This window comes from Anolis carolinensis, chromosome 2, assembly GCF_035594765.1.
Source record: "Anolis carolinensis isolate JA03-04 chromosome 2, rAnoCar3.1.pri, whole genome shotgun sequence".
NCBI classification, from domain to species: Eukaryota; Metazoa; Chordata; class Lepidosauria; order Squamata; family Dactyloidae; genus Anolis; species Anolis carolinensis.
This window is the reverse complement of record NC_085842.1, coordinates 206,464,167-206,488,427: the sequence shown is the minus strand read 5'-3', so window position 1 is coordinate 206,488,427 and position 24,261 is coordinate 206,464,167. Positions and strand designations below refer to the sequence as shown.

At 43.6% G+C, this 24,261-nt stretch overlaps 2 protein-coding genes across 4 annotated transcripts in view; one reads left to right on the top strand and one right to left on the bottom strand.

Annotated features, from left to right (window-relative positions):
* The window catches only part of col2a1 (collagen type II alpha 1 chain), a 101,227-nt gene extending 93,198 nt beyond the window's left edge, over positions 1–8,029 (top strand). For both annotated transcript variants that reach the window (XM_008121207.3, XM_062971583.1), the window contains 5 exons: positions 406–513; positions 1,464–1,752; positions 3,437–3,624; positions 4,844–5,086; positions 6,208–8,029. In XM_008121207.3, coding sequence (XP_008119414.1) covers positions 406–513; positions 1,464–1,752; positions 3,437–3,624; positions 4,844–5,086; positions 6,208–6,354 — 975 coding nt within the window. In that variant the 3' untranslated portion in view covers positions 6,355–8,029. The remainder of the gene's footprint in view (positions 1–405; positions 514–1,463; positions 1,753–3,436; positions 3,625–4,843; positions 5,087–6,207) is intronic.
* Positions 6,378–24,261, bottom strand: part of LOC100554192 (glycoprotein-N-acetylgalactosamine 3-beta-galactosyltransferase 1-A) — a 35,051-nt gene continuing 17,167 nt past the window's right edge. For both annotated transcript variants that reach the window (XM_008121208.2, XM_062971584.1), the window contains exons 3-4: positions 18,554–19,218; positions 6,378–14,396 (exon numbers count right to left, since the gene is read on the bottom strand). In XM_008121208.2, coding sequence (XP_008119415.1) covers positions 14,175–14,396; positions 18,554–19,218 — 887 coding nt within the window. In that variant the 3' untranslated portion in view covers positions 6,378–14,174. The remainder of the gene's footprint in view (positions 14,397–18,553; positions 19,219–24,261) is intronic.

Sequence of the window (24,261 nt, the reverse complement as noted above, 5' to 3'; positions counted from 1 at the left end):
AGTATGTTTTCAAGCCTCTTCTGACACTTTAAAGAACAACCAAGAAATTGTAAGGGGAGTGAGGGAATAAGTTTGACTGATCCCCAAAAGACATTGTATTTATATGTTTTGTGAGGAGGTGGAAGGAACCCCAGTGGATATATTTGCTTTTGGGATTCTTCTAGATAATGTTAGAAATGCCATTATGTTCATAATTCCTTCTTGGCTAATTGCTGAGGGTTGTTCTCTGTAAATTACATTCACAAGTCCCTCCTTCCCAAAAGCATATGGGCATACTGAGTAGCGGATTCAATTATTATGGAGATTATCTTGGAAAACACCAGCTATTCAATGGTTCTGTCAATTGCACACACCTGTCTTCATGGGCAGTTTGGTTCTAATGTGTCCCTTCTGCTTCTTTTCTAGGGTCCCCCAGGCCCTGTTGGCCCCTCTGGCAAAGATGGCTCCAACGGGATGCCTGGTCCAATTGGTCCTCCTGGTCCACGTGGTCGTAGTGGTGAAACTGGCCCTGCTGTAAGTAGCCAGAGAAAGGTGTAAATGTAAAGTATGGTACATCATATCTGAGGATGAAATAGTCAGTTATCCTTCATTTTCATTATTTGGGGACAGCCTGAACCATCTTCCTGCTGAAAAAATACAGAGCTTTTTTTAGTCATCAGGACTGTGTCTTGGTCCACTTTAAGTATGAATAAATATTATCCTGGTAAGATTCAAACCCTGGGAGCAGCGTGAGCGACCACTGTTAGCTCCAGCTCCTGCCAACCTAGCAGTTCGAAAACATGCCAATGTGAGTAGATCAATAGGTACCACTCCGGCGGGAAGGTAACGGTACTCCATGCAGTCATGCCAGCCACATGGCCTTGGAGATGTCTATGGACAATGCCAGCTCTTTGGCTTACAAATGGAGATGAGCACCAACCCGCAGAGTCAGACATGACTGGACCTAACGTCGGGAAAACCTTTACCTTAATTTTATATTGTGGTTACATTGCACAATTTTGTGCATACTTACCTATATGATGAATAGTGAAGATCCGTATCAGCATAGTCTGTGTCCTAAAGCACCTCGGACTCTGCCAATGTACACCAACACTCTCTAGCAAGTGTCCAGGAGGACATTGGGAATGCCCAGTAAGCATTGGTATCTGTTGTGCACACTAGTTATTTCCCTGGCTCTCTTACATACTAATATCACAGCAGCCCCTTGCCTAATAAAGACATTGGAAAACTTGATTTTATTTCCTTCTTAAATTGATGTATGGAGATGTGAGCTAGATGCTGATCTCCAGTCAATATCTGATAATTCCAGTTAAATATTTTATATTTAAATATTTAAAATACATAAATATTTCATATATTTATATTTTTGGTATAGGGAAATCTTGTAGAAATGACATAGAGAGAATAACTGTTTGTTCAGCAGCAAGCATTACAGGACTATCCCCTTTCCTTCTACCCTGCAGGGTCCTCCTGGAAATCCTGGACCTCCTGGTCCTCCCGGCCCTCCTGGTCCTGGTATTGACATGTCAGCCTTTGCTGGCCTGGGCGGGAGGGAGAAAGGCCCTGATCCTCTCCGTTACATGCGAGATGACCAATCTTCTGGTAACCTGAGGCAGCATGATGTTGAGGTCGACGCTACCCTGAAGTCCCTGAACAACCAGATTGAAAGCATCCGAAGTCCAGAAGGCAGCAGGAAAAACCCAGCTCGTACCTGCCGTGACCTGAAACTCTGCCACCCTGAATGGAAGAGTGGTGAGTCTTATTGGGACTTGATAATGTCTGATTTGAAAGGGGGATACACACTGGCTTTTTGCTGCTTGGAAACATAACAATGAACCTAGAGAAGACTGTGCCTTTCATCACTCAGGGCATGTGCTTGCTAGACCTTGTGGCAAGAATTTGTCAACACTTCTGGTTCCTGCCATCAGCCTTGTTGTCCCTTCTGAAGGCATGGAGACTGGCTTTGGGGATCCACATGGAGAGCTCTGTTTTTGCCCTTGAAGTCAGCAGGCACCACTTCTGTCCCTTGCATCAAATATACCACTTTTTTATTTATCTCAAATCTATCTACGCACCTTAAATATCAAAACGGAAATTCCCATTTATGACAGAGATCTGACTAAAGTAACCAAATAATAGAGAGATTGAAATATTTTGATCCACAGGCAGTCAATAAGACGTATGTTTGCAGAGCAATAATACAGTATGAAAATCAGACGACTGCATTTTAACAATCACTTTTTAGTTGTTGCTTTAAAAATCAAAAGCAACAACCAAAAGAGTGTCCAGAATAATTTGCTGATTTTTTTTGCTGATTTATCTATTTATTAACTTGGGTACCCAGTGTTGCTCAGGTTATTTGAAAAAGTAAATGTTTTAATTGTATAAAATTGTAGATTAACTACAACTGACATCATGCCAGGTTAACCCCGTGAAATTCCATCAGTACTTGAAAGTTTGTTATGTTGGTGAAGTTTGCTCTGGATGTATCATTGGTGGGGTTCAGTGTGCTCTCTGGCTATAGGGTAAACTACAACTCCCACCATGGTGAGTCAGTCCCCTCAAACCCCTCCAGGAGGTTGAGTTAGTCATGGGGGTTCTGTGTGCCAAGTTTGGTCCAGGTCCGTCATCGGTGGAAGTCACCGTTTCTCTGGTTGTGGGTGAGCTACAACTCCCAGAAAGGAAGGTCAATTCCCCCCAAACTCCTCCAGTAATCAAATTTTGGCATATCAGGTATGTGTGCCAAGTTTGGTCCTGATGCATTGGTGTTTGAGTTCACAGTGCTCTCTGGATGTAGGTGAACTACAACTCCCCCAAATCAAAGTGAATTTTCCGCAAAGACCTCCAGTGTTTTTTTGCTGATCATGGGGGCTCTGTGTACAATTCCATCTTTGATGGAGTTCAAATTGCTCATTGATTGCAAGTGAACTATAAATTCCAGTACCTACAACTCCAAAATATCAAGACCCATTCCCCACAAAACCCACCAGTATTAAATTTGGGCATATTGGGTATACATGCCAAGTTTGGTCCAGATCTATCATTGTTTGGGTTCATAATGTGCTCTGGATGTAGCTGAACTACAACTCCTGTAAATTCTTCAAGAGACCTCTAATTTTTTTTTTTGTTGGTCATGGGGATTCTGTGTGCCAAGTTAGTTCCAGCTCCATTGTTGGTGGAGTCCAGAGTGCTCTTAGATTGCAGGTGAACCATACATCTCAGTACCTACAACTCCTATAAATCATGTTGAATTTTCCCCAATCCTCTCTAGTGTGTTCAGTTGCTGATCAAGTTCTCTGTTTGGTATGTGCCATAGAAAAGAATAGGAAAGGAGAGGCAGTGGTCATGCAAATTCCACACCAATTGTGAGAGTAAGAAATATTAAATGTATGTCTAATGAGATATTGTTCTGACTACATCTTTCTCAATTTTGCAGGTGACTATTGGATTGATCCTAACCAGGGCTGCACTTTGGATGCTATCAAGGTTTTCTGCAATATGGAGACTGGAGAGACTTGTGTCTATCCCAAGCCTAGTAGCATTCCCAAGAAGAACTGGTGGACAAGCAAGAGCAAGGATAAGAAGCATGTCTGGTTTGGAGAGACCATCAATGGAGGTTTCCACGTAAGTGGCCCTGGACAGAACCAGGAATTTTTGCTTTCTACCCAGTCGGGGCTTTCTTCTTCCTTGGCTCAGCTTCATCTTTTCCTCGTAGTCTTAGAATTGCTGCCCTGAAATTTGTGGATCGTTCCTTCACTGATATTATATTATTGTGGTGGTGGTGGTGGTGGTGGTTGTTATATTCTGCTTTTTCTCTCTAAGAAAGAGACTCAAAGCGGCTTACCATAAATCCAACACAATACCATTTAAAACATAAAAAGATACAAACATTCAAATAGAATTACATATTGATTGTATTAAAAATAAACAGTTAAAATCTGACTACCAGTATTTAAAAACTCTAAAATCAGGACAGTAAATAAAGATGATAGGGGAATTCCAGAAATGAAACAATCAGTGCCAGCTAACACCTCCCAACAAATTATTCCCCCCAGGCAGTAAGTAGCCAGGCTTTGAATCTGAAAGGCCATTCAGTGCTAATCAAGGTGGCCAATTGCAACATTCACACTTGCCTCAAACAGACAAGAGTTCTTTCTCCCACCCTGAACATTCCCCACTTGCTTAGTTTCCAAGAGACCTCACAACCTCTGAGGATGTCTGCCATAGATGTGGGTGAAACGTCAGGAGAAAATGCTTCTGGAACATGGCCATACAGCCTGGAAAGCTCACAGTAACCTAGTTAAAATCTCAACTAAAAACTTTCGTATTTTCAAGGAAGTTTATTTTAATATTGCTTTTTAATCTTGTACATTCCGATTACATGTTTTGGTGAGTTTGCTTCATATGCTATTCTATTTTTAAAAAATTGTTTTATTTATATGGTTTCATATTGTGTAATTCCTTCTTTCCCACTGTGTGTATGCATATACAGCTATCTATTAGATTGCATTCCATTGTTTTTGGCTGTTTTCCTTTTTAAACACCACGTACATTGATGGGGCTGTATAAATAAATGCTAATAAGTATAATAAATATGTGTTGGTTTGAGACAGGAGGAATATAAATGCAGTACATGCATAAAACAAAGTACTGTATAAGGATAGTTGGGTCCAGTAGAGCAGTTGTATATTTTACCTCATTTAAATCCTGACAAATACCTCCTTATTTGGGTTTCCTTCTCCTGTTCTAAGTCCCTTTTGTCTTTGTGGGAAAGTTTGCTTTCTGCTCCCTTTGCTTTTGTTTTTATACCGGCCTTTCTCAGCCTCTCCTCCTTCCTTTTCAGTTTAGCTATGGAGATGACAACCTGGCTCCTAACACTGCCAACATCCAGATGACTTTCCTGCGCCTCTTGTCAACGGAAGGCTCACAGAACCTCACCTACCACTGCAAGAACAGCATTGCCTACATGGACGAGGCCTCTGGGAACCTTAAGAAAGCTCTCCTGATCCAGGGATCCAATGATGTGGAGATCAGAGCTGAGGGCAACAGCAGGTTTACATACAGTGCCTTGCAGGATGGCTGCACGGTAAGTAGATAGGGAAGTGGGGTGCCTGCTGGCTCTGCTACCAATAATAACTGGGATATCTGGAGAACTTAAAATGAGGAGATATTATTATTATTATTATTATTATTATTATTATTATTATTATTATTATATTGTATGACACAGCAAACAAGATAGATATGCTGGATTTCGTTATGCTGGATTATTATTATTATTATTATTATTATTATTATTATTATTATTAATTTGATACACAACAAGATTAGTACATAGCTAACAAGATCACTATGATGGTTGTTGTATTGAATCACATGTCAGACACTTCCCAAGTGTCTAGGACTATGTCATATATCGGTGAATAATGTGTGCAGATCCGAGTAGGGTGGCCTTTAGCAGCTGACAGAGGGTAATTTTGTTGGCGCCAGTTGTTTTCAAGTGCTGGTCAAGGTCTTTAGGCACTGCACCTAGTGTGCCGATCACCACTGGGGCCACTTTGACTGGCTTGCGGCAGAGTCTTTATCTTGTTTATCTTCCATACTTTCACAGTATGAAAGATAAACAAGGGCCTTGTGATGCATGACTAAAAGCACTTTTGAGTATCAGTTTTGGTATGAATAACATTTTTCGAAAGTTTGTAGACAAAAGACAACACAAGAAAAATAAAGCATTTCTCCTACATACATTTGGGCATAATTAAACAGAATGGCTTCTAGCCACATTAGTCATGTGTGCTACCTCCAGGACCAAAAGCATTATGCTTTTGGATACCTGTTGTTGAGGAAAATGAGCAGATTGCTAGAGTTGTGGAATTCTCCTTGCAGTGCCCAACTCAAAAATTGTTCCCAATGTATGTTATTTAGAAAAGAGGGATTATTGCAAAGCTCTCCAGATGTTGTTCAACTAATGCCCCCAACAGCCGTAGCTACTATTGCCAATTGTAAGAAATGCTGAGGACTGTAGTTCCCCAACATCTGAAAGACTATACAATTCCCACCCAAACCTAAACAATTACACTATAGCTCAGCACTCTTTAGTGCATTTATCATTTATCTGATTGCTTTCCAGATATATTCCAGCTTCTTAATTAATTGATTCCAACTGGGTTATGTGGGACTTAAATATGTTTTCCCCTTTCCTTCCAGAAACACACTGGCAAATGGGGTAAGACAATAATTGAATACAGATCACAGAAGACCTCACGCCTGCCCATCGTTGACATTGCGCCTATGGACATTGGTGGAGCTGATCAGGAATTCGGCGTTGACATTGGCCCCGTGTGCTTTTTGTAAAACAAAAATTAAAATAATTAAAAAATATTTTTAAAAAACCAGTCCAGTACCATATGAAACCAACCCAAGGACCCACATACTTCCCAATCACTTGTAGGACTTTCTGCACTGAACAGTCGGAAAAAAAATCCTGTCCCTTTTCCAAAATTCCACATCTGTCCTTACGCTTACATTTTGGTCTCTCTCTTTCTCTCACTATCTGAGGCCGCCATCATGCGGGCAGACTGCAAAACAAGCAGAAGAAACAAAAAGGAACAACAAATAATGATATTATTTATTTATTGTCTTCCTGCAAGGCCTTTCTTGGGTCAGATGGAGGTAGGAAGCTAACTGGAATGCATGAAGGGTCCCTTTCTTCTCCCCCATGATGCTGACGTCCCAAATACAAGGTTGTAGCCAATTCTTCCCCAGCCTGGGTGTGTATCTCAAGCAAGATTACTGTGTATAATACTAAAGATGGTGCTATTATTGTAAAACAAGTTTGTATTTTTTAACATCCGTTGATATAAAAACCTTCGTTGGAAAGTACAAGTTGATCTGATCTTTGTTATTATTTTGCTTCTGTCCACCGTACTGAATTCTACCGAGTCTTCTCCCATCTCCTTTGTCGTCTCTTCCTTTTCTCTCCCTTCCCATAAATGAAGCCATAGGGTAAACTTTCAAACTTCCCTGGTTTTAAAGCTACCTCACACTGAAAGAAAAAACAACAACGCAAAAAACAAACCAAAAATAAAAGCTGAGACACAGGTTGGGGAAACATTGCCCTCCTGCAGTCACAGTGGTGCTAAGACATTTTTTCCTGCCCTCAGCTCCCTTCCTGATTTAATCTTGATAGATGGCCAGTTTTACCATCATTTTTTTTATAAGCATCTCCAAAGTTACTTTAATTGCTGTACATTTTTTAAAAATGTGATGTAATTTTGTTAGACTGTGACCATAATAAGTAAGCTTTTGACACATAGAGTTCTGCTAGTCTAATTTACAAAAAATCATGTCAGAAGCGAATTGAGAACATACTGCAAGAATTGGCCGTCTACAAAAACGTTGCCCAGGGGACACCCAGATATGTTGCCATCCTGCTGGGATGGTTCTCTCGTGTCCCCACATGGGAAGCTGGGGCCGACAAGACGAAAGCTCACCCCATCTCACAAATTCAAACCACCAACATTCAGATCAGCAGTTAAGCCGGCACACGGGTTTTAACCCACTGCGCCACTGCGGCTCCTTACTGGTCTAATAAAAGAAGCACATAAATTGTTTTATAATTCTGGAACCAATACAGCAAGTTTGGTGTGAATTAAATAAACAACACTTCTCATCATTTTTCCTTTCTCCCCCCCCCCCCCCTCCACTTTTTATTTCTATTCTATTACTTTTTAAATTTTGAACCAAGAAGAGAGGCAGGAAGGTAGAGTGTTGGAAGTGTGGAGTAAAAAGAAGAGCAGATTGTTGTTACCTAGAAAAAAGAACAATCTCTTATTTTTAATATGTAAAATAACATTTGTAAAACTTTAATTTAGCCCATGATCTCATGCTCCCCTTTTCTCAATTCTTTCCCCTAACCATTCCCAATATCAGTCATTTTCTACATCATTTCTGTTTCCCCCAAACCCTTCACCCCTGCACTCAAGGTAGAATGCTTTTTACCTATTCCAAATAAAAACATCTTTGTTGACTTTGTTTTGTCTGTATTAATTTTGTTGGTTGACAGTTAACTTCTCTAGGATAGCATTTTAAGGGAAAACAAACATCAGATTTTTTTAAAAAATTAGGAAAGAACTGGTTCATAGTTTGTCAACCTGAAAAAGGATCTTTTTTCCAAACAGGTGAAATCACCTTAATATTGGAGGCAGACTTCTTTCACTCGTATCAACAATTACTACATCTACACCTCATAATTATCTATTTTCCAATCAGAAAAAAGGAGCCCCTGATGGCACAACGGGTTAAACCCTTTTGCCGGCAGGACTGCTGACCAAAATGTCGGCAGTTTGAATCCGGGGAGCGGAGTGAGCTCCTGTCTGTCAGCTCCAGCTCCCCATGTGGGGACATGAGAGAAGCCTCCCACAGGATGGTAAAACATCTGGGCATCCCCTGGGCAATGTCCTTGCAGATGGCCAATCCTCTCATACCAAAAGTGACTTGCAGTTTCTCAACTCGCTCCTGACATGAAAAAAAAACCAGAAAAAGGACCCAGGTGCAATCCAGCCTAAATCAAACATCTTAAAATTCGATTGATTTCAGCAAGAACAATAAGCATGTTACTCCATGACACAACTGTTCTGTAAAAATGCTCAAAGCTGAATTATCTCTGGCCCAATTTAAGGCTGTTGTCAGTCTTAAGTAGGACTTAGTCTCATTTAACAGTGTGGTTACACATGTAAGATTACTGCAGCACAGCATTTACAAATAAATTTCCCGTTAACAGCACATGTTTTTTTCCTAGCCGCATATAATCAATGTCTGTGTATATGTTTTCAAGTCTCCTGTTGAGACTCCTGTTTTCTTAAGCAAGGAATACCAAGATTTGGTTTTGCCAGTTCCTCCCTCTGAAATATAGTCTACAACACCTGGTATTTGTTGGTGGTCTCCCATCCAAGTACTAACCAAGATAAAATCTGCTTTGTTACAAGATCAGATGAGATTTGTGCCTGTGGAGTACTTTGGCTCCGATCTTTGGCTCTAGTGCGCATTTATTCTTTACCAAAGGCCAAAAAAGTCATTACATTTAAAATTAATGGACATTACTTTAATTGACAGGACTTATCAATATGACAGCCAGCATTATATAATTTGAGCATCAGCCAATGGCTTTAGAGACCAGGGTTCAAATCCCTACCATGAAAACCCTTTGTGAACTTAAATCAGAAATGACACAACATAGCTATAGCATGTAGCTTTTCTGTGTTGGTGTATAGTTTTGGAATAAAACTTTTAACTTCTAAGATGTGCTGTATGTTCTCTCACAATCTTATTTGGCTAATAAAATATGAAGATCTTAACATTTTCTAAACATTTTCTGTCAGAGAACAGTGCTGAAGGTCTAACTGTAGCAGAAAGAATGGACTGGGCCCAGGATTTGCCTCATATGAACAGAAGGGTTCTGATCATATAATTACATAAATGGTTCACACTTTTTCAAAAGTGTCCCCTGACTGTATATAATTTCTTATGGCATCTGAGAACAAGAGGGCCAAGGGAAGGCCATTTCAGCCAGCTGTGTTGCATGCACTGCAACTTAGTTCACTTGCAAACTGAACTCAAAATTTAAACTCTGAAAACATTTTTGAGATAATTTTTTTATCAAGTCAATTTTTGAAAAATGTATTTACAACAAATACTGAATGTTAGCATTCAATTCCAGAAAAATACAATGAAACATTATGGACATAACTCTTCAGTTGTGTTGCTCTTACATACCACAATAGAGAATTTCAAATTTTTCCTTTCTCACACCGTGAGCAGCACACCATGGATGTAATTTCCCTGTGCCCCAATTTGCATGGCCTTTGGGAGGAGCACCGCCAGACTGGTATCATAACTACTGAGTCAATAATTTTACTCCTCGAAATATCCTGCAATGCTACAAATCTAAATAGTTGATCAGCTTGGTTGGGATGTCTTTGTGTGTGTTCTGACACCCATCTGTCGAGAATGGAGGGGAAATGAATGCTTTACTGACCCTGTCATAGGACTATAAAGGACATATATTGGGCAATCATAAACTTTGTCATCATTTGTTTGAAAAATATGATCATGAGCTTTAAGAAAACATTTAAGAAGTACCAATCCAGTCCCCTTTCTTCCTGCTCTTGATTCCTGCATATGACACCAGCATAATTGCCATTTCAATAGAAGCAACTGTTTCCCATGAAAAACCAGAAGCATACCCCAGTGGAAGTCCACTGAAGAAAGAAGCATAAGATGCCCTAAATAAATGACATCCCCCAAGTCTCCAAGGCATTAGGTCAAAAAGGCACAGTGTAGAGAAAAGCCAGATGTTTAAGGTCCTGATCTCTCTTTCTTCAAAGAATGAACTATCAGGGGGCTAAGAAAGCTCAGTGCCAGACATACCAGGGAAATAATGTAAGAGTAGAAACAAAACAGCTCAGTAACCGGCTATCTGTCTAGTTTCTTGCTACACAGGCGAAAGAGTACTAGAAAGACTGCTAAATACTTCACATTTCAATGGAGACCCCATCTACACTGCCATATAATCCAATTTATGAATCCAGATTATCTGTTTTGAACTAGATTATATGGCAGAGAACATCTAGACAGAGACTAATTTCTCAAGAGTGCATCTATCAAAGGATTGTATCTGTATTAAAGGCATGTCAATCATGACTATCTCTGATCTGGATTGATCCATTCATGTTGGTATGTGCCTTCAAGTTATTTAGTTTATGGAGACCATAAATTGGCCCCATCACAGGTTATTATGGGCAAAACCATGAATATTGGCAGGAAAACCCATTTCCTAATGACAATATTCCTATTATATAACAGCATCTCAATTCCCATGTGGAGATCCTCAACCTTTTCAGAGTCCAACTAGAACTCCCACAAGAGATCCAATTGTTTCCCTCTCTTTCTCACTCTTTCCATAGGCAAAGAAAATTCCAAATCAGAGGATCAGAATGTAACTTGCATAACAGGATGTAACTTTGGGTTGAGATTTCCCTGTGAAGGTGCCAGTCTTCGTTCTTGCTGTTCCATTATGTCCTACTTCCATCTATGTTGTCAACTTTTATTATGAAGAGAGTCCTTGACTCAGCATCTAATCTGAGCTGCTGCAAATCTAAACTTCTCCACTCCTTTCACGGATGGGAATTGGGGCACATGTGGCCCAGCAATATCAGAGTGAGGTCAAGTTGACCAAAGGTATTATTGAGGAAGAACATATAAGCTAGGAGGTGTACGTAGCTGTTTGCTTTGGCCTGAGTTTACAGGGAATGATTTTGCTTCTCCCCTCCTCTTTCTCTTTTGCACTCTGAACTCCGTTTGCAGCTATTGAAGTAAGTTGATGACAAAGGGAGAGGAAGAAAAAGAAACTGGGGCTCCACCCGTACTGCCATATAATGCAGTTTCAGAATGCAGTTTAACAGCATTGAACTTGGTTATAAGACTTTACTGCCATGTAATACAATTCAAAGTAGTCAAACTGCATTCTGAAACTGCATTAATACAGCAGTGTAGATGGGGCCTGAGACATTTAAAAAAAAACCTGAAAATAGTATGAGAGAGTATTAGTGGTCAAATAGTGGCAGTTGGCAGATAGGTGTGCCCTAATCTATTTTTTTTCCCATTGCATCCTTTACCCTACAGTGACAAAATAAGAGGCCATGGAGAACTAGAAAATGACATTTTCACATGAAAACTATAGTTGAAATAGTAGGAACCTCAGAAAGTGTACATCCCAGAGATACTTGGAATGTGCAGTTTCCAAGCTCAAATGCCTTGAGAGAGAGAGAAAAACATTTTCCTAGTGTCAAAGAAGCAAGGATAGAGGGAGAAAGATGTATGATCTTTGACTCTGGGAGACATTTGGACATTGCCATGTTTCCAGTTACATTATTGGCAGCGGAAAGGGGTGGATGGGGGAATTAATTTCAAAATAACAATGTGGCCTGGATTCCTGGTGCTAATTCTGAATTGAGCTGAGTGATATGCCCCCACTGTTATTCCATTCCAGCAACTGAAAACCAGTCATCTAAAGCAAGTATAAACAACTTATAGCTCTCCTGATACTGTTAAATTGCAATTGCAATTTCAACCATTCTTGGTAAGGGCTGACTGGAGATGCAGTCTTACAATAAAGAGATTTCAGTAAGGCCTTCGACAAAGTTCCCCACGACCTTCTGGCAAACAAACTAGTTAAATGTGGGCTAGACAAAACTACGGTTAGGTGGATCTGCAATTGGCTAAGCGAACGAACCCAAAGGGTGCTCACCAATGAGTCATCTTCATCATGGAAAGAAGTGACAAGTGGAGTGCCGCAGGGCTCCGTCCTGGGCCCGGTTCTGTTCGACATCTTTATTAACAACTTAGACGAAGGGTTAGAAGGCACGATCATCAAGTTTGCAGACGACACAAAACTGGGAGGGATAGCTAACACTCCAGAAGACAGGAGCAGAATTCAAAACGATCTTGACAGACTAGAGAGATGGGCCGAAACTAACATAATGAAGTTCAACAGGGACAAATGCAAGATACTTCATTTCGGCAGAAAAAATGGAAATCAAAGATACAGAATGGGGGACGCCTGGCTTGACAGCAGTGTGTGCGAAAAAGACCTTGGAGTCCTCGTGGACAACAAGTTAAACATGAGCCAACAATGTGATGCAGCAGCTAAAAAAGCCAACGGGATTCTGGCCTGCATCAATAGGGGTATAGCGTCTAGATCCAGGGAAGTCATGCTCCCCCTCTATTCTGCCTTGGTCAGACCACACCTGGAATACTGCGTCCAATTCTGGGCACCACAGTTGAAGGGAGATGTTGACAAGCTGGAAAGCGTCCAGAGGAGGGCGACTAAAATGATTAAGGGTCTGGAGAACAAGCCCTATGAGGGGCGGCTTAAAGAGCTTGGCATGTTTAGCCTGCAGAAGAGAAGGCTGAGAGGAGACATGATAGCCATGTACAAATACGTGAAGGGAAGTCATAGGGAGGAGGGAGCAAGCTTGTTTTCTGTTGCCCTGCAGACTAGGACACGGAACAATGGCTTCAAACTACAGGAAAGGAGATTCCACCTGAACATCAGGAAGAACTTCCTCACTGTGAGGGCTGTTCGACAGTGGAACTCTCTCCCCCGGGCTGTGGTGGAGGCTCCTTCCTTGGAGGCTTTTAAGCAGAGGCTCGATAGCCATCTGTTGGGGGTGCTCTGAATGCGATTTCCTGCTTCTTGGCAGGGGGTTGGACTGGATGGCCCATGAGGTCTCTTCCAACTCTACTATTCTATGATTCTATGAGAGCAATACTGACTACAGGTCTAAAGGCTCCACTCTGTGGATTGCATAGGCATCTTCTATCTGGAATACCATGAGCCCAATACCCAATTATGAAAAAGGCAGATGGCCTAACAAAAAGCAGCCACGGAACTATACCAATGAATGCAGGGAACAAGTGGCAATAGCCCGTTCCAAAAGGCAATTCATTTTGTAATTATTCTTGTTGCTACTGTGTGCCTTGAAGACATTTCTGACTTATGGTGACCCTAAGACAAATTTATCACAGGGTTTCCTTGGCAAGATTTGTCCAGAGGATATTTTCCTTTGCCTTCCTTTAAGGCTGAGAGAGTGTGACTTGACAAGATCTTCCAGTGGCTTTCATAGTCATTTGAGCACTCAAATCCTGGTCTCCAGAGTCATAGTCCAACACTCAAACCACTACGTCACACTAGCTCTCTCATCTTGTAAGGCCAACTCAGCTTGAAAGGTTACAACTGGTCTGTGTTCCTCTTTTCTTCCTTGGAGTGAAGGCTGTATGGCCCTCCCACTGCAATAATACCCATATCTAGCTAGGATACTGCCTATTCCTTGTTCTGTGGCAAAATGTAGGTGACTAAGGCATTTCTGCTTCCTCAGTCTACAGTCACACAGGTTTATGCCACATTCATTTGGTGATGTGCAAGTCACTTTCTAATAGGTATCTATTACGAGCAGAGCTCTAAGTGTCTCTTTCCCCTATTCAGCTCCTTGTTCCCTTCCATCTCTAGGAGTGGGCTGCCTTTTAAGGAGCACTGGAATTGAGGCACTGGTATAGTACAGGTAGCACATGGTGGCTGAACTGAATCTTAAGAGTCATGTGCCAGGTGTCCATCGCTACAACTTCTTTTCCACCTGCAGGATGGTGCTGTTGGCCCTCTCTGGGGGCTTTCTTGCTGGGTGGGACTTGAGGTGAGCTGCATTCTCCGACAGAGGTGGGTTGTAGCGGTAGCGGTAACCATAGGCACGCAGGTGGTAGGTCAAATATTCCAGTGTGTACATCAATTCTGGGTTTACATAGTGGAAGGAGACAGCCAGATCAGAGCAACACTGAGGACCCTGCGGAGAACAGGAAAAACAACGTCAACAGCAGAAGAGTTAAAAACATTAGATTTAACAATAATTCTGTTTCTTTGCGAGGTCAATATTTGACTTTTTCCATCAAAAGACAGAGAAGTTAAACCACCGGGGTGGGGAAGGGGGAGCAAGCAGAAATCGCAGACAATTGCCAAAGAGACTCTGGATTAAAAATTCAATTGTGCCATAGCCCAATCTACTTAGCTATTTCACAGAATAATTTATGAAAATGGCATAAAGCCTCATGATGCAATTGTTTGCCTTAGGGTAACCATAAATCAGAAACGACTTGAAGGAACATAGAACGAACAACAAAAGCCAAGCCCATCTCTTTACCTCACTGAATGCTAAGTGGTGGTGTGCTGTCGCACCCAAGCTGCTTTAAATGTCTTTAGTGCTAACACATCTTAACTTTCTATCAGCTTGAGGGATGCAGGTTTGCCTTCCAGTTTGAGCAAGTAACAACACAGAATCAATGCCCACTCAAGAAACGGTAAAAAATTATTATTTGGTCTTGAGCCTATCTCCACCCAGGCACTCTTTTGATTTCACCGCAACTAAGTCCATACTTAAAGTCTGAAGGTAACGGGTTGTTCTTGAAGTTTGTGGATGATTGTGGAGACGAAGGACAGATGAAAGTTTCCCTTGCTCACTTTATCTGGTAGAGAGGCCTCTGGGGTGCCCAATGCCCAAGGTGATCAGGCTGGAGGTTGAGAGAGCAGGTCCTTCCTATTGAGGCCTGGCACCTTGCTGAAGACACTGGAAACTCCACAGGCTGTCACTGACCAGTGGTGGGTCAGTATAGCTGCATGAGTTCTCATAAGAGTAGCAGTAGTATTGGCTTGAAATGGTTTGTCCAAGCTTGGATCTCACTGAGACCAACTATAGATACATCTTGCTTCCAAGATTCCCTGCTTTCCCTGAGCAAAGGGGTGGGCCAACTTACTACTTCAAACCAGAAAGGGTTCCCTTACGCTCCACCCTCATAAAACTAAGAGAAAAATTGCTATTCTCAAGCTGTGGGTGAGACAGCCTAACAAAATAAGCTGGGTCTTATACAGTTCAATCACAGGTGGAAAGAAAGGCCCTAAGAAAAACCACAATGCATCACCTGGGAGCCACTGTCCTCCTGAAAAACAACAATCCTGTTGGCTTTTTTCCACAACAGCTCACAGCATTTGCTAATCTCCCAATTAATCTAATCGCTTAATCCCCTTGGGTCTTTCCCTCCAGTTCTCAGGCCAAGTATCTCCTGGGCAGCTTTACTCAAGTTCCTCACTCTCACGTTGAAGAGAGTGGATTGTCCCCAAGCCTCCCCGATTTGCCTCCTTGTATACACCCTGTGGTTTGCGCATGATGCTCTCCCTTTCAAAACGAAAGGAGGCCTGTGCTTCATTCTGGGCCACCCTGATGCCTGAAAAGGCAAAGTGGTTAATGCTATTAACTCTATCAGATTATCCCTGGGGCAAACACGTGTGGCTGCCATCAAGGAGAAACCACTGCCAGTTCAGAGTGAAAAAATACAGAGCCTGGGTAGGAAGAAAACAATGGTGGTCAGAGGCAAAAAAAGGGCAGGCTTCTTCCTCAACTCACCAAAAGAAAGGATATTCCTAGGGGCAGAATGTTATGCAAGCTATAATTCCAAAATGCCCTCATATGGCAGCTACAAAAGCTAAAAAAAAAAAGCACTGTTCTCTTTGACATTATTTCAACCACCCTAAACAAAGTGAACCCTGTCCACCAAGTAAAATCCAGTCATAACTAAACAACAGGGGGAAAATCTGGAAAAAGCACTAGGGATTTATCTCAGAGAGCCATATTAATCTAGTAGCACGGCTTCAGAGATTTCCCCAGAGGAAAACGGGACTTTGTTCTTGCATCAAAGAGAACTGTCTCCTTCTGCCTTCTGCAGTAGACAAGGCTGGCCCTCTCCCTGCCCAACTTCCACCAGCACATAACATAAGGTCTTTATGTTCAAGCAAGCTTTTAATGCATATTTACTAATGGGAGGTTTATTATGGGTGGTGTTTTATTTTGAACTTGTGTATTTCTTAATGATTTACACTGTTTTAATCTATCATTACATATATATTAGGGGGCTGGGGTGGCACAGCGGGTTAAACCGCTAAGCTGCAGCACTTGCTGACCGGAAGGTTGGCAGTTCGAATCTGCGGAATGGGGTGAGCCCATGTTGTTAGCCCCAGCTTCTGCCAACCTAGCAGTTCAAAAACATACAAATGTGAGTAGATCAATAGATACCGCTTTGGCGGGAAGGTAACGGCTCTCCAAGCAATCATGCCAACCACATGACCTAGGAGGCATCTACAGACAATGGCAGCTCTTTGGCTTGGAAATGGAGATGAGCACCACCCCCCAGAGTCAGACTCGACTCAACTTAATGCCAAGGGGAAACCTTTACCTTTACCTAATCTATTATTTCAACATGATGGTTTTAATTTTTGTATTGTTTTTAGCCGATTATTTTCATGAGCCACCTGGGGAGAAAGGTAATGCATGCTACCTTGGACTCCTTAAAGAAACTATGAGATAAAACGTGAAGTAGGGACTTTTCTGAGAGAGATCCATTGTGATCTCTTCATCTGGCGAACTTTATTGGAGAAATCTTCTGACTGTTCCTCCTTATTACATTCCTGAAACTATTTACAGTGGCTTTTAATCTCATGTAACCCTGCTACTTTTCATCCTTCCTCTCCCACTTTTTTTTTTTGGCTTGGTAAAGATATGCCAAAATAACAAAAACCTGTAGAGCTTCTGCTTTTTTGTTTGACTCAAAATATATAATGCATAGTCTATACTGTGGAAATAACACTAAGTTACAAAATAAAGACTTTCTGCATATATTTCAGATTTCAATATTAAAGTGAAAAATATCCAGTGATATCTTGGTTAGATGCAAAGATGATTAAACTGAGACTGTTGTACTTTGCCATTATCATAGTAATGCTTGGACAGGTAGAAAGCAGAAGGAAAAGAGGAAGACCACATCTCAGATGGAGAGACTCAGTCAGGGAAGCCACAGATGCCCTAAATCTGCAAAATTTGATCAGGGCTATTGGTGCTAAAGGTGATTTGAAGGTTGCCTTAAGTCAAATTCGACTTGAAGGCAGTAAACAGACAACAACAAACTATATTTATGTGTTGGTTGTTTAAATACCATGTTTGTGAGTAGAAGACTAACTGAGAGGCAAGCTGTGCAGCATATGTATACAGAGCCCAATCATCCAATGAACCACCGTTGCTTCTTTTTGTGCAGTTGCTGCTATATGAAGCAACCATGTCACTCTGCCTCACCGAAGATGCAGCTCAAGTCTGGATGAAGGATGACAACTCTAAGGACAGCCACGGCATTTTCTTGAGAATACCCAAACGGCATTATATGACAGTGTAGGTCCACCTTGTATTTCAGGCTGGGTCAAAATTCCAGAAAGGTGTCCCCGTTCACTGACTTATTCTTGAGTAGAAGTAACTAGGCAGAGTGAACCATCAGATTGCAAGTGCAGTGTGACAGAATGTTGCAGTTGTCATGGCTCAGTACTTTGGAATCCCGGGATATGAAGTTTGGTGAGGCCCCAGCACTCTTTGACATGGGACTAAAGATCTTGTAAAACTTCAATTCCCATGATTCCACAGTATTATGCAATGGAAGTTAAAGTATTGTCAAGCTGCATTAACTCTACAGTATAGATGGGCCTCAAGTTGCTCTGTTTACCCGAGTCTCCAGAACATATGCAGAAACTGGGAAGGCAAGGCTCAAAGAAAGAAGATGTGTTTTCTATTCTTTGACTCGCTTGCGAAATGGCAATTGATATGCTGGAATGAGTTAAGCCTTAAGGCAGAACTTCAAAAAAAGTTACCTTTCTAGACTACAATTCTTGGAATGCTCCATTAAGAATTTTGGGAACTGTAGCCTCATAAAAGTCATTTTCTTTCCAATTTCTATCAAATACTGTTGCTGCAAGTCTTACAATGTAGTGTTTTTGATGTAGACATCCCCACATTCAACCCATCATCTCTAAGAGTAGCAATACATGGGAAACACTTTCTTCACCAAAGACCCTGGAAAATTACAATCACCATTTCTATAGAAGAATAGGAAGAGGCAGATTATGTTTACCTACCTCCACAATAGGGTAGTAGCAATAGTTCCAGTACCAAAAGCTTTTGGAGAACTTATCTGTCAGATGGGATTCTGGCACAAAAGGATGGAAGGTCTCCCGCCCCTCAGAGTCCCGGGAGTCTCCAGCCTCCACACCCATCTTCTCCATGCACTGTCCCAGAGCAAGGTCCTCCACTGAGGTAGTGTGGCTGCACACTTTGGATTCAAATCCAGCCACAAAGCGCTGCAGAGCCTCTTTGCTGAGAACATAGCCAGCCCCTCCACTCATGTAGCCTTGTTTAGCAAAAGGCCGGAAGCGCTTGCCAAAATAGATGGGTCTATCAGGGGTGTAGTTGGAAAGCAGCCACCGGAGGTTGTCCACCACCACAAAGGTGTCGTCATCTGCCTTGAGGAACCAGTCTGCCTGTTCCAGGTGGTGCTGGTGCACATAATGGAAAGCCCTGATGGTCTTCCAGTAGAGCTGGTCACGGCCTTCCTTGGTATCCAAACCAACAGTGGGGAAGTTGTCATCTTTTTCTGAGCTCATGAAAAGCACCACGTTGCAGTGACGGGACCAGGTGGCCTTGACATGGTGGGCCTTGGTCTCCAGGTTTTTGGGGCCTGTCATCACCCAACACAAGATCCGGACCTTGTTGTACAGCATGTCTGCCACACTGCTCTCCTCATCTAAGGGAGGCAAAAGCACAAGGTGACTATTACCGTATTTTCCACAACAGTTCATCCAAGGGTTTGTGACAAAATATAATTTTTAAGAACTTCACTTGTTCCATAGGTATTTTTTTCAGTCCACCACTCAGTACAAAAGTCTACTTATGTAAGCTACAGATTTTTACTTATCAGAGTTCTATAACGAGAATTCTCTAGCCACAAGTATATTAAAAACTATGACATGAAATCACTAAAAATATACACACTAAGTAACTCCAGCATCAGGAGAGCAGTGCAAAACACAATGGAAATATAATGAAAAAGCAAAAGATGATCACTACACCCACACAAAATAATAAATCAAATTTTCACTTTGAGAGAATAATAATAATAATAATAATAACTTTATTTTTATACCCCGCCTCTATCTCCCCGAAGGGGACTCAGGGCGGCTTACATAGGGCCAAGCCCGAATAAAAACAGTAGCAGTATAAAACACAGCAATAGACAAAAACATGCACACACACAAAAATTAAACATTAGCCAATAAAAAACAAGAACTAATAAAAACATGGATTAAAACTGAGAGATTTAAAAATAGACTGGGTAAGGTGCACCATATAAATATTGTAAACACGAGGTGACTGATAAAGTGCTGCAAATTCTTGGAAGTGCAAATTGGGATGGGAATAGACCCTGTGTCTATATCGAGTTGACAAAGGTAAAAAGTGCAAACCGGTACAAGAATGGTCACAGATACAGATTGCTTCTGGATTAGCAATCTTTATCTAAAGGCTTGAGTAAAGAGCCAGGTTTTCAAGCTCTTTCTGAATGCTACCAGGGTGGGGGCTTGCCTGATTTCCCTGGGGAGCGAGTTCCAGAGCCGGGGGGCCACCACGGAGAAGGCCCTCTCTCTCGTCCCCACCAACCGTGCTTGTGACGGAGGTGGGAGCGAGAGGAGGGCCTCCCCCGACGAACGAAGAGATCGTGCAGGTTCGTAGGGGGAGAGGCGATCATTAAGGTAGGAGGATCCCAAACCGTTCAGGGCTTTGTAGGTGATCACTTGCACCTTGAATTGGGTCCGGAAGGTGAACAGCAGCCAGTGGAGCTCCTTAAGCAGGAGGGTTGACCGCTCCCTATAATTAGCTCCAGTTAGAAGCAAGGCTGCCGAACGTTGAACTAGTTGGAGTTTCCGGGCCGTCTTCAAGGGTAGCCCCACGTAGAGTGCATTGCAATAGTCCAGTCTAGAGGTAACTAAGGCATGGACCACCGTGGCCAGATCAGACTTCACAAGGTATGGTCGCAGTTGGCGCACAAGTTTTAATTGTGCAAAGGCCCTCCCGGCCACCGCCGACACCTGAGCATCAAGCGTCAGCGCTGAGTCCAGGAGGACCCCCAAACTGCGGACCTGCGCCTTCAGGGGGAGTGCGACCCTGTCAAGCACAGGTAGCCACCCAATACCCCGATCGGACATACGACTGACCTGGAGGACCTCTGTCTTGTCGGGATTAAGCTTCAGCTTATTCGCCCTCATCCAGCCCATCACAGCTGCCAAGCACTGGTTCAGTATCTGGGGGGCTTCCTTGGAGTTCGGTGGAAAGGAGTAGTAGAGTTGAGTGTCATCTGCGTAGAGATGGCACCGAACTCCAAAACTCCGGATGACCTCTCCCAGCGGTTTCATGTAGATGTTAAAAAGCATGGGTGACAGAATGGAACCTTGCGGGACCCCACAGGTCAATGGCCAGGGGTCCGAGCAGGTGTCCCCCAGCTTCACCAACTGGGAACGGCCCTCCAGGAAGGACTGAAGCCACGACAGAGCCGTGCCCCCAAGGCCCATCCCAGAGAGCCGTTCCAGAAGGATACCATGGTCGATGGTATCGAAAGCCGCTGAGATGTCCAAGAGAACCAGCAGGGTCACACTCCCCCTGTCCAGCTCCCTGCGGAGGTCATCCACCAAGGCGACCAAAGCCGTCTCAGTACTGTGCCCAGGTCTAAAGCCAGACTGCGATGGGTCCAGAAAATCGGTGTCATCCAGGAAACCCTGGAGCTGCGAGGCAACCACCCGCTCCAGGACCTTGCCCAAGAAAGGGAGGTTCGAGATTGGTCTGTAGTTGTTTAGAATGGTCGAATCAAGGGAGGCCTTCTTCAATATGGGCCTCACTATGGCCTGTTTGAGGACAGATGGAAATTTGCCTTGATCCAAAGAGGCATTAATTATCATCACAAACCACTCTACCAACCCTCCTCTGGCCAATTTAATTAGCCACGAGGGGCAAGGGTCTGCAGAGCAAGTGGTCGCTCTCACCGCCCCAAGGATCCTGTCCACGTCATCCGGGCGAACAAGCTGAAACGAATCCCACAAGTTCGAACAGACAGGTGCCTCAGTTACCTCTTTTGGCATTGCAACAAAACTAGCATCCAAGTCGAAGCGAATCTGAGCGACTTTGTCTGCAAAGTGGTGCGCGAACTCGCTGCACCGAGTTGCCGAGTCTTCGGGTGCCCCTCCCCCCTCAGGAGGGTGAAGGAGCTCCCCGACGACCCGAAACAACTCTGATGGTCTGTTAGTTGCAGACGCTATGTGGGCAGTCGTGAAGGTCTTCCTGGCTGCCCGCAAAGCCGCGGAGTAGGCCCTAATAGCGGCTCTAGCCCGTGCTCGGTCAGAAACGCTACAAGTTTTCCGCCAGTGGCACTCTAGCCCCCTCCTCGAGCGCTTCATCACTGCCAGCTCCTCCGTGAACCAGGGAGCCGAAGTGACTCTTCACAACGAGAGGGGACGTTCGGGGGCGATCATGTCAATTGCCCTGGACATCTCGCTATTGTAGCGATCTACCAAGGCATCGACAGGATCGTCAGCCTCCATGACAGGAAGATCCCCAAGAGACCTCAAGAATCCATCTGGATCCATAAGTCTCCTGGGGCGGACCATCTTAATGGGTCCACCACCCCTGCGGAGGTTTGAGGTCACAGTGAGTCTTAAACTGATCAGGTGGTGATCGGACCATGACAACGGAAGAATATTTTGCTCTTCCACTCCGACCTCACCATCTGCCACAACAAAAACCAGGTCAAGTGTGTGTCCAGCTTGATGAGTGGGACCAGATATCACTTGGGACAGTCCCATGGTCATCATGGCGGCCATGAAGTCTTCAGCTGCACCAGTTAATGTGGCCTCGGCATGAATGTTAAAGTCCCCCAGCACTACCAGCCGCTGAGAGACCAACGCCGCACCAGAGATCACCTCTGCCAGCTTGGGCAGGGAGACTGCCGTGTCGCGGGGTGGACGGTACACCAGCAGAATCCCCAAACTGTCCCAGGTACCCACCTTAAGATGGACACACTCAAAACCGGCAGATTGCGGGATGGCGCACCTGACCAGGGAGATTGTCTGCCGAAAGACCACCGCAACCCCACCTCCCTGCCCCCCGGCTCTGGCCTGCTGTTGCACCCCGAAACCTGGAGGACACAGCTTGGCGAGATTTACCCTGCCGGGCTCATCCAACCAGGTCTCGGTGATGCAAGCCAGATCCACCGCTTCATCCAGGATCAAATCCTGGATGATAGCTGATTTACCATTGACGGATCTGGCATTAGAGCAGGACCTTCAAACCGAGGGGACTGTCATGGAGGCTACCACTCCTATCCTTCTCCAGGGTCGCAAGAACTCTGTTGCGCTTATCCCTGGGATAAAGGTGACCACTCCTCCTCCTCCCCCACACGACCTCAATGGTCTCCCCCAGGCTCCGGTCCACCCCCCCCCCAGGGTGACAGGCAGGATAGAGCTCTCATTGCGATGCCCTAGTCAGCTGTCCATAAATGGGGAGCTACTCAGGATTCTATCTTGCTTAAAGTCTGAGAATGAATCCTGTAATGATGAGATGATGGAGCAGTCAGGGGAACTAGATTGACTAAACAAGAGCAATGTCTCTGGGCGGGAATCGAGAATGGATTGGGAAGGGTCTAGAGTTGAAATGGGGGTCACTACACAAGATTTTAAGAGTGGAGGGGACCTAGATAAAGAGTCATGGGCACTAACCATTCTGGAACTAATGGTACCTTGAAAATGCAGTTCCGAGCCTGCCATCAAGGGGCAGATTGTGGGGTCCAGAAATACCTTCCTAATATTAATACCCCATGAATTCAACAGGGGTTTACGCGCCCAAAGTGCTTCAATTAAAGTGCTATCATCAAAGGTGATAACGAGACGTATGGAGCGGTCCTGAGCTTGAAAGTCCCTACGTAGCCATGAAATGAACTTAATTTTGACTACACTTGGGCTCACAGATAGTATTTGACCGAGGGACTCCTGTACCGCTCTCCTTGAGGTCCATCTGCCCCTATTCAACCATGAGTCTGTTATTTCAAACGCCAATTTTTCTAATTGAGGTAAATATTTTTGGTGGCGCATTGGGTCAAGTGTGCACAGGCCAGACTCAGATATTCCATGTGCAATTGTCCTTTTTAAACCCTGATCCATAACCTTATGCCCAGCCCTCCCTTCTCCCCTGTAGTCATGAGGAAGCTGTCTCTCATTCTCAACGTCTCCATCTTCCTTCAGAAATTCCTCCTTATGTTCTGATTGCCATTCCTCACCCTCCCCATCAGAAGTCAAAGACGACTTATACTCGGTTGAAGTGGCAGTCGCGATGTCCTCTTCCTTCCCGATGTAACACTGACCAGGATTGCTCACCAAAAGGGAGATCCCTTTGAAGAGGTAGTCTATCTTCTCATTTAATGTAGCAAGTTGTGAGAAGACGAGGTCAAGCGACTTCCCCATAAGTTCACAGAGAACTCTGTGAAAGAACTCTGAGAATTCTGGGTGTCAAACTGCATTCATTCTACAGTGTAGATGTGCCCCAAGTCATGTATCATTGGAAAATCTCAGAGTCCTCAAACTGAGAAGATAATGTGGGCTAGCTGAGGGACACACAATAACTTTCCGAGCACACCCTATATCAGCCTATCCAATAGTTTTGAGAGCATTTAGATGGGGTCTGTCCTCCTTTCCACCAGCTCTGTAGTCATGCCCTCATTTAAGCATGACTACAGGGCTGACCCCAACCT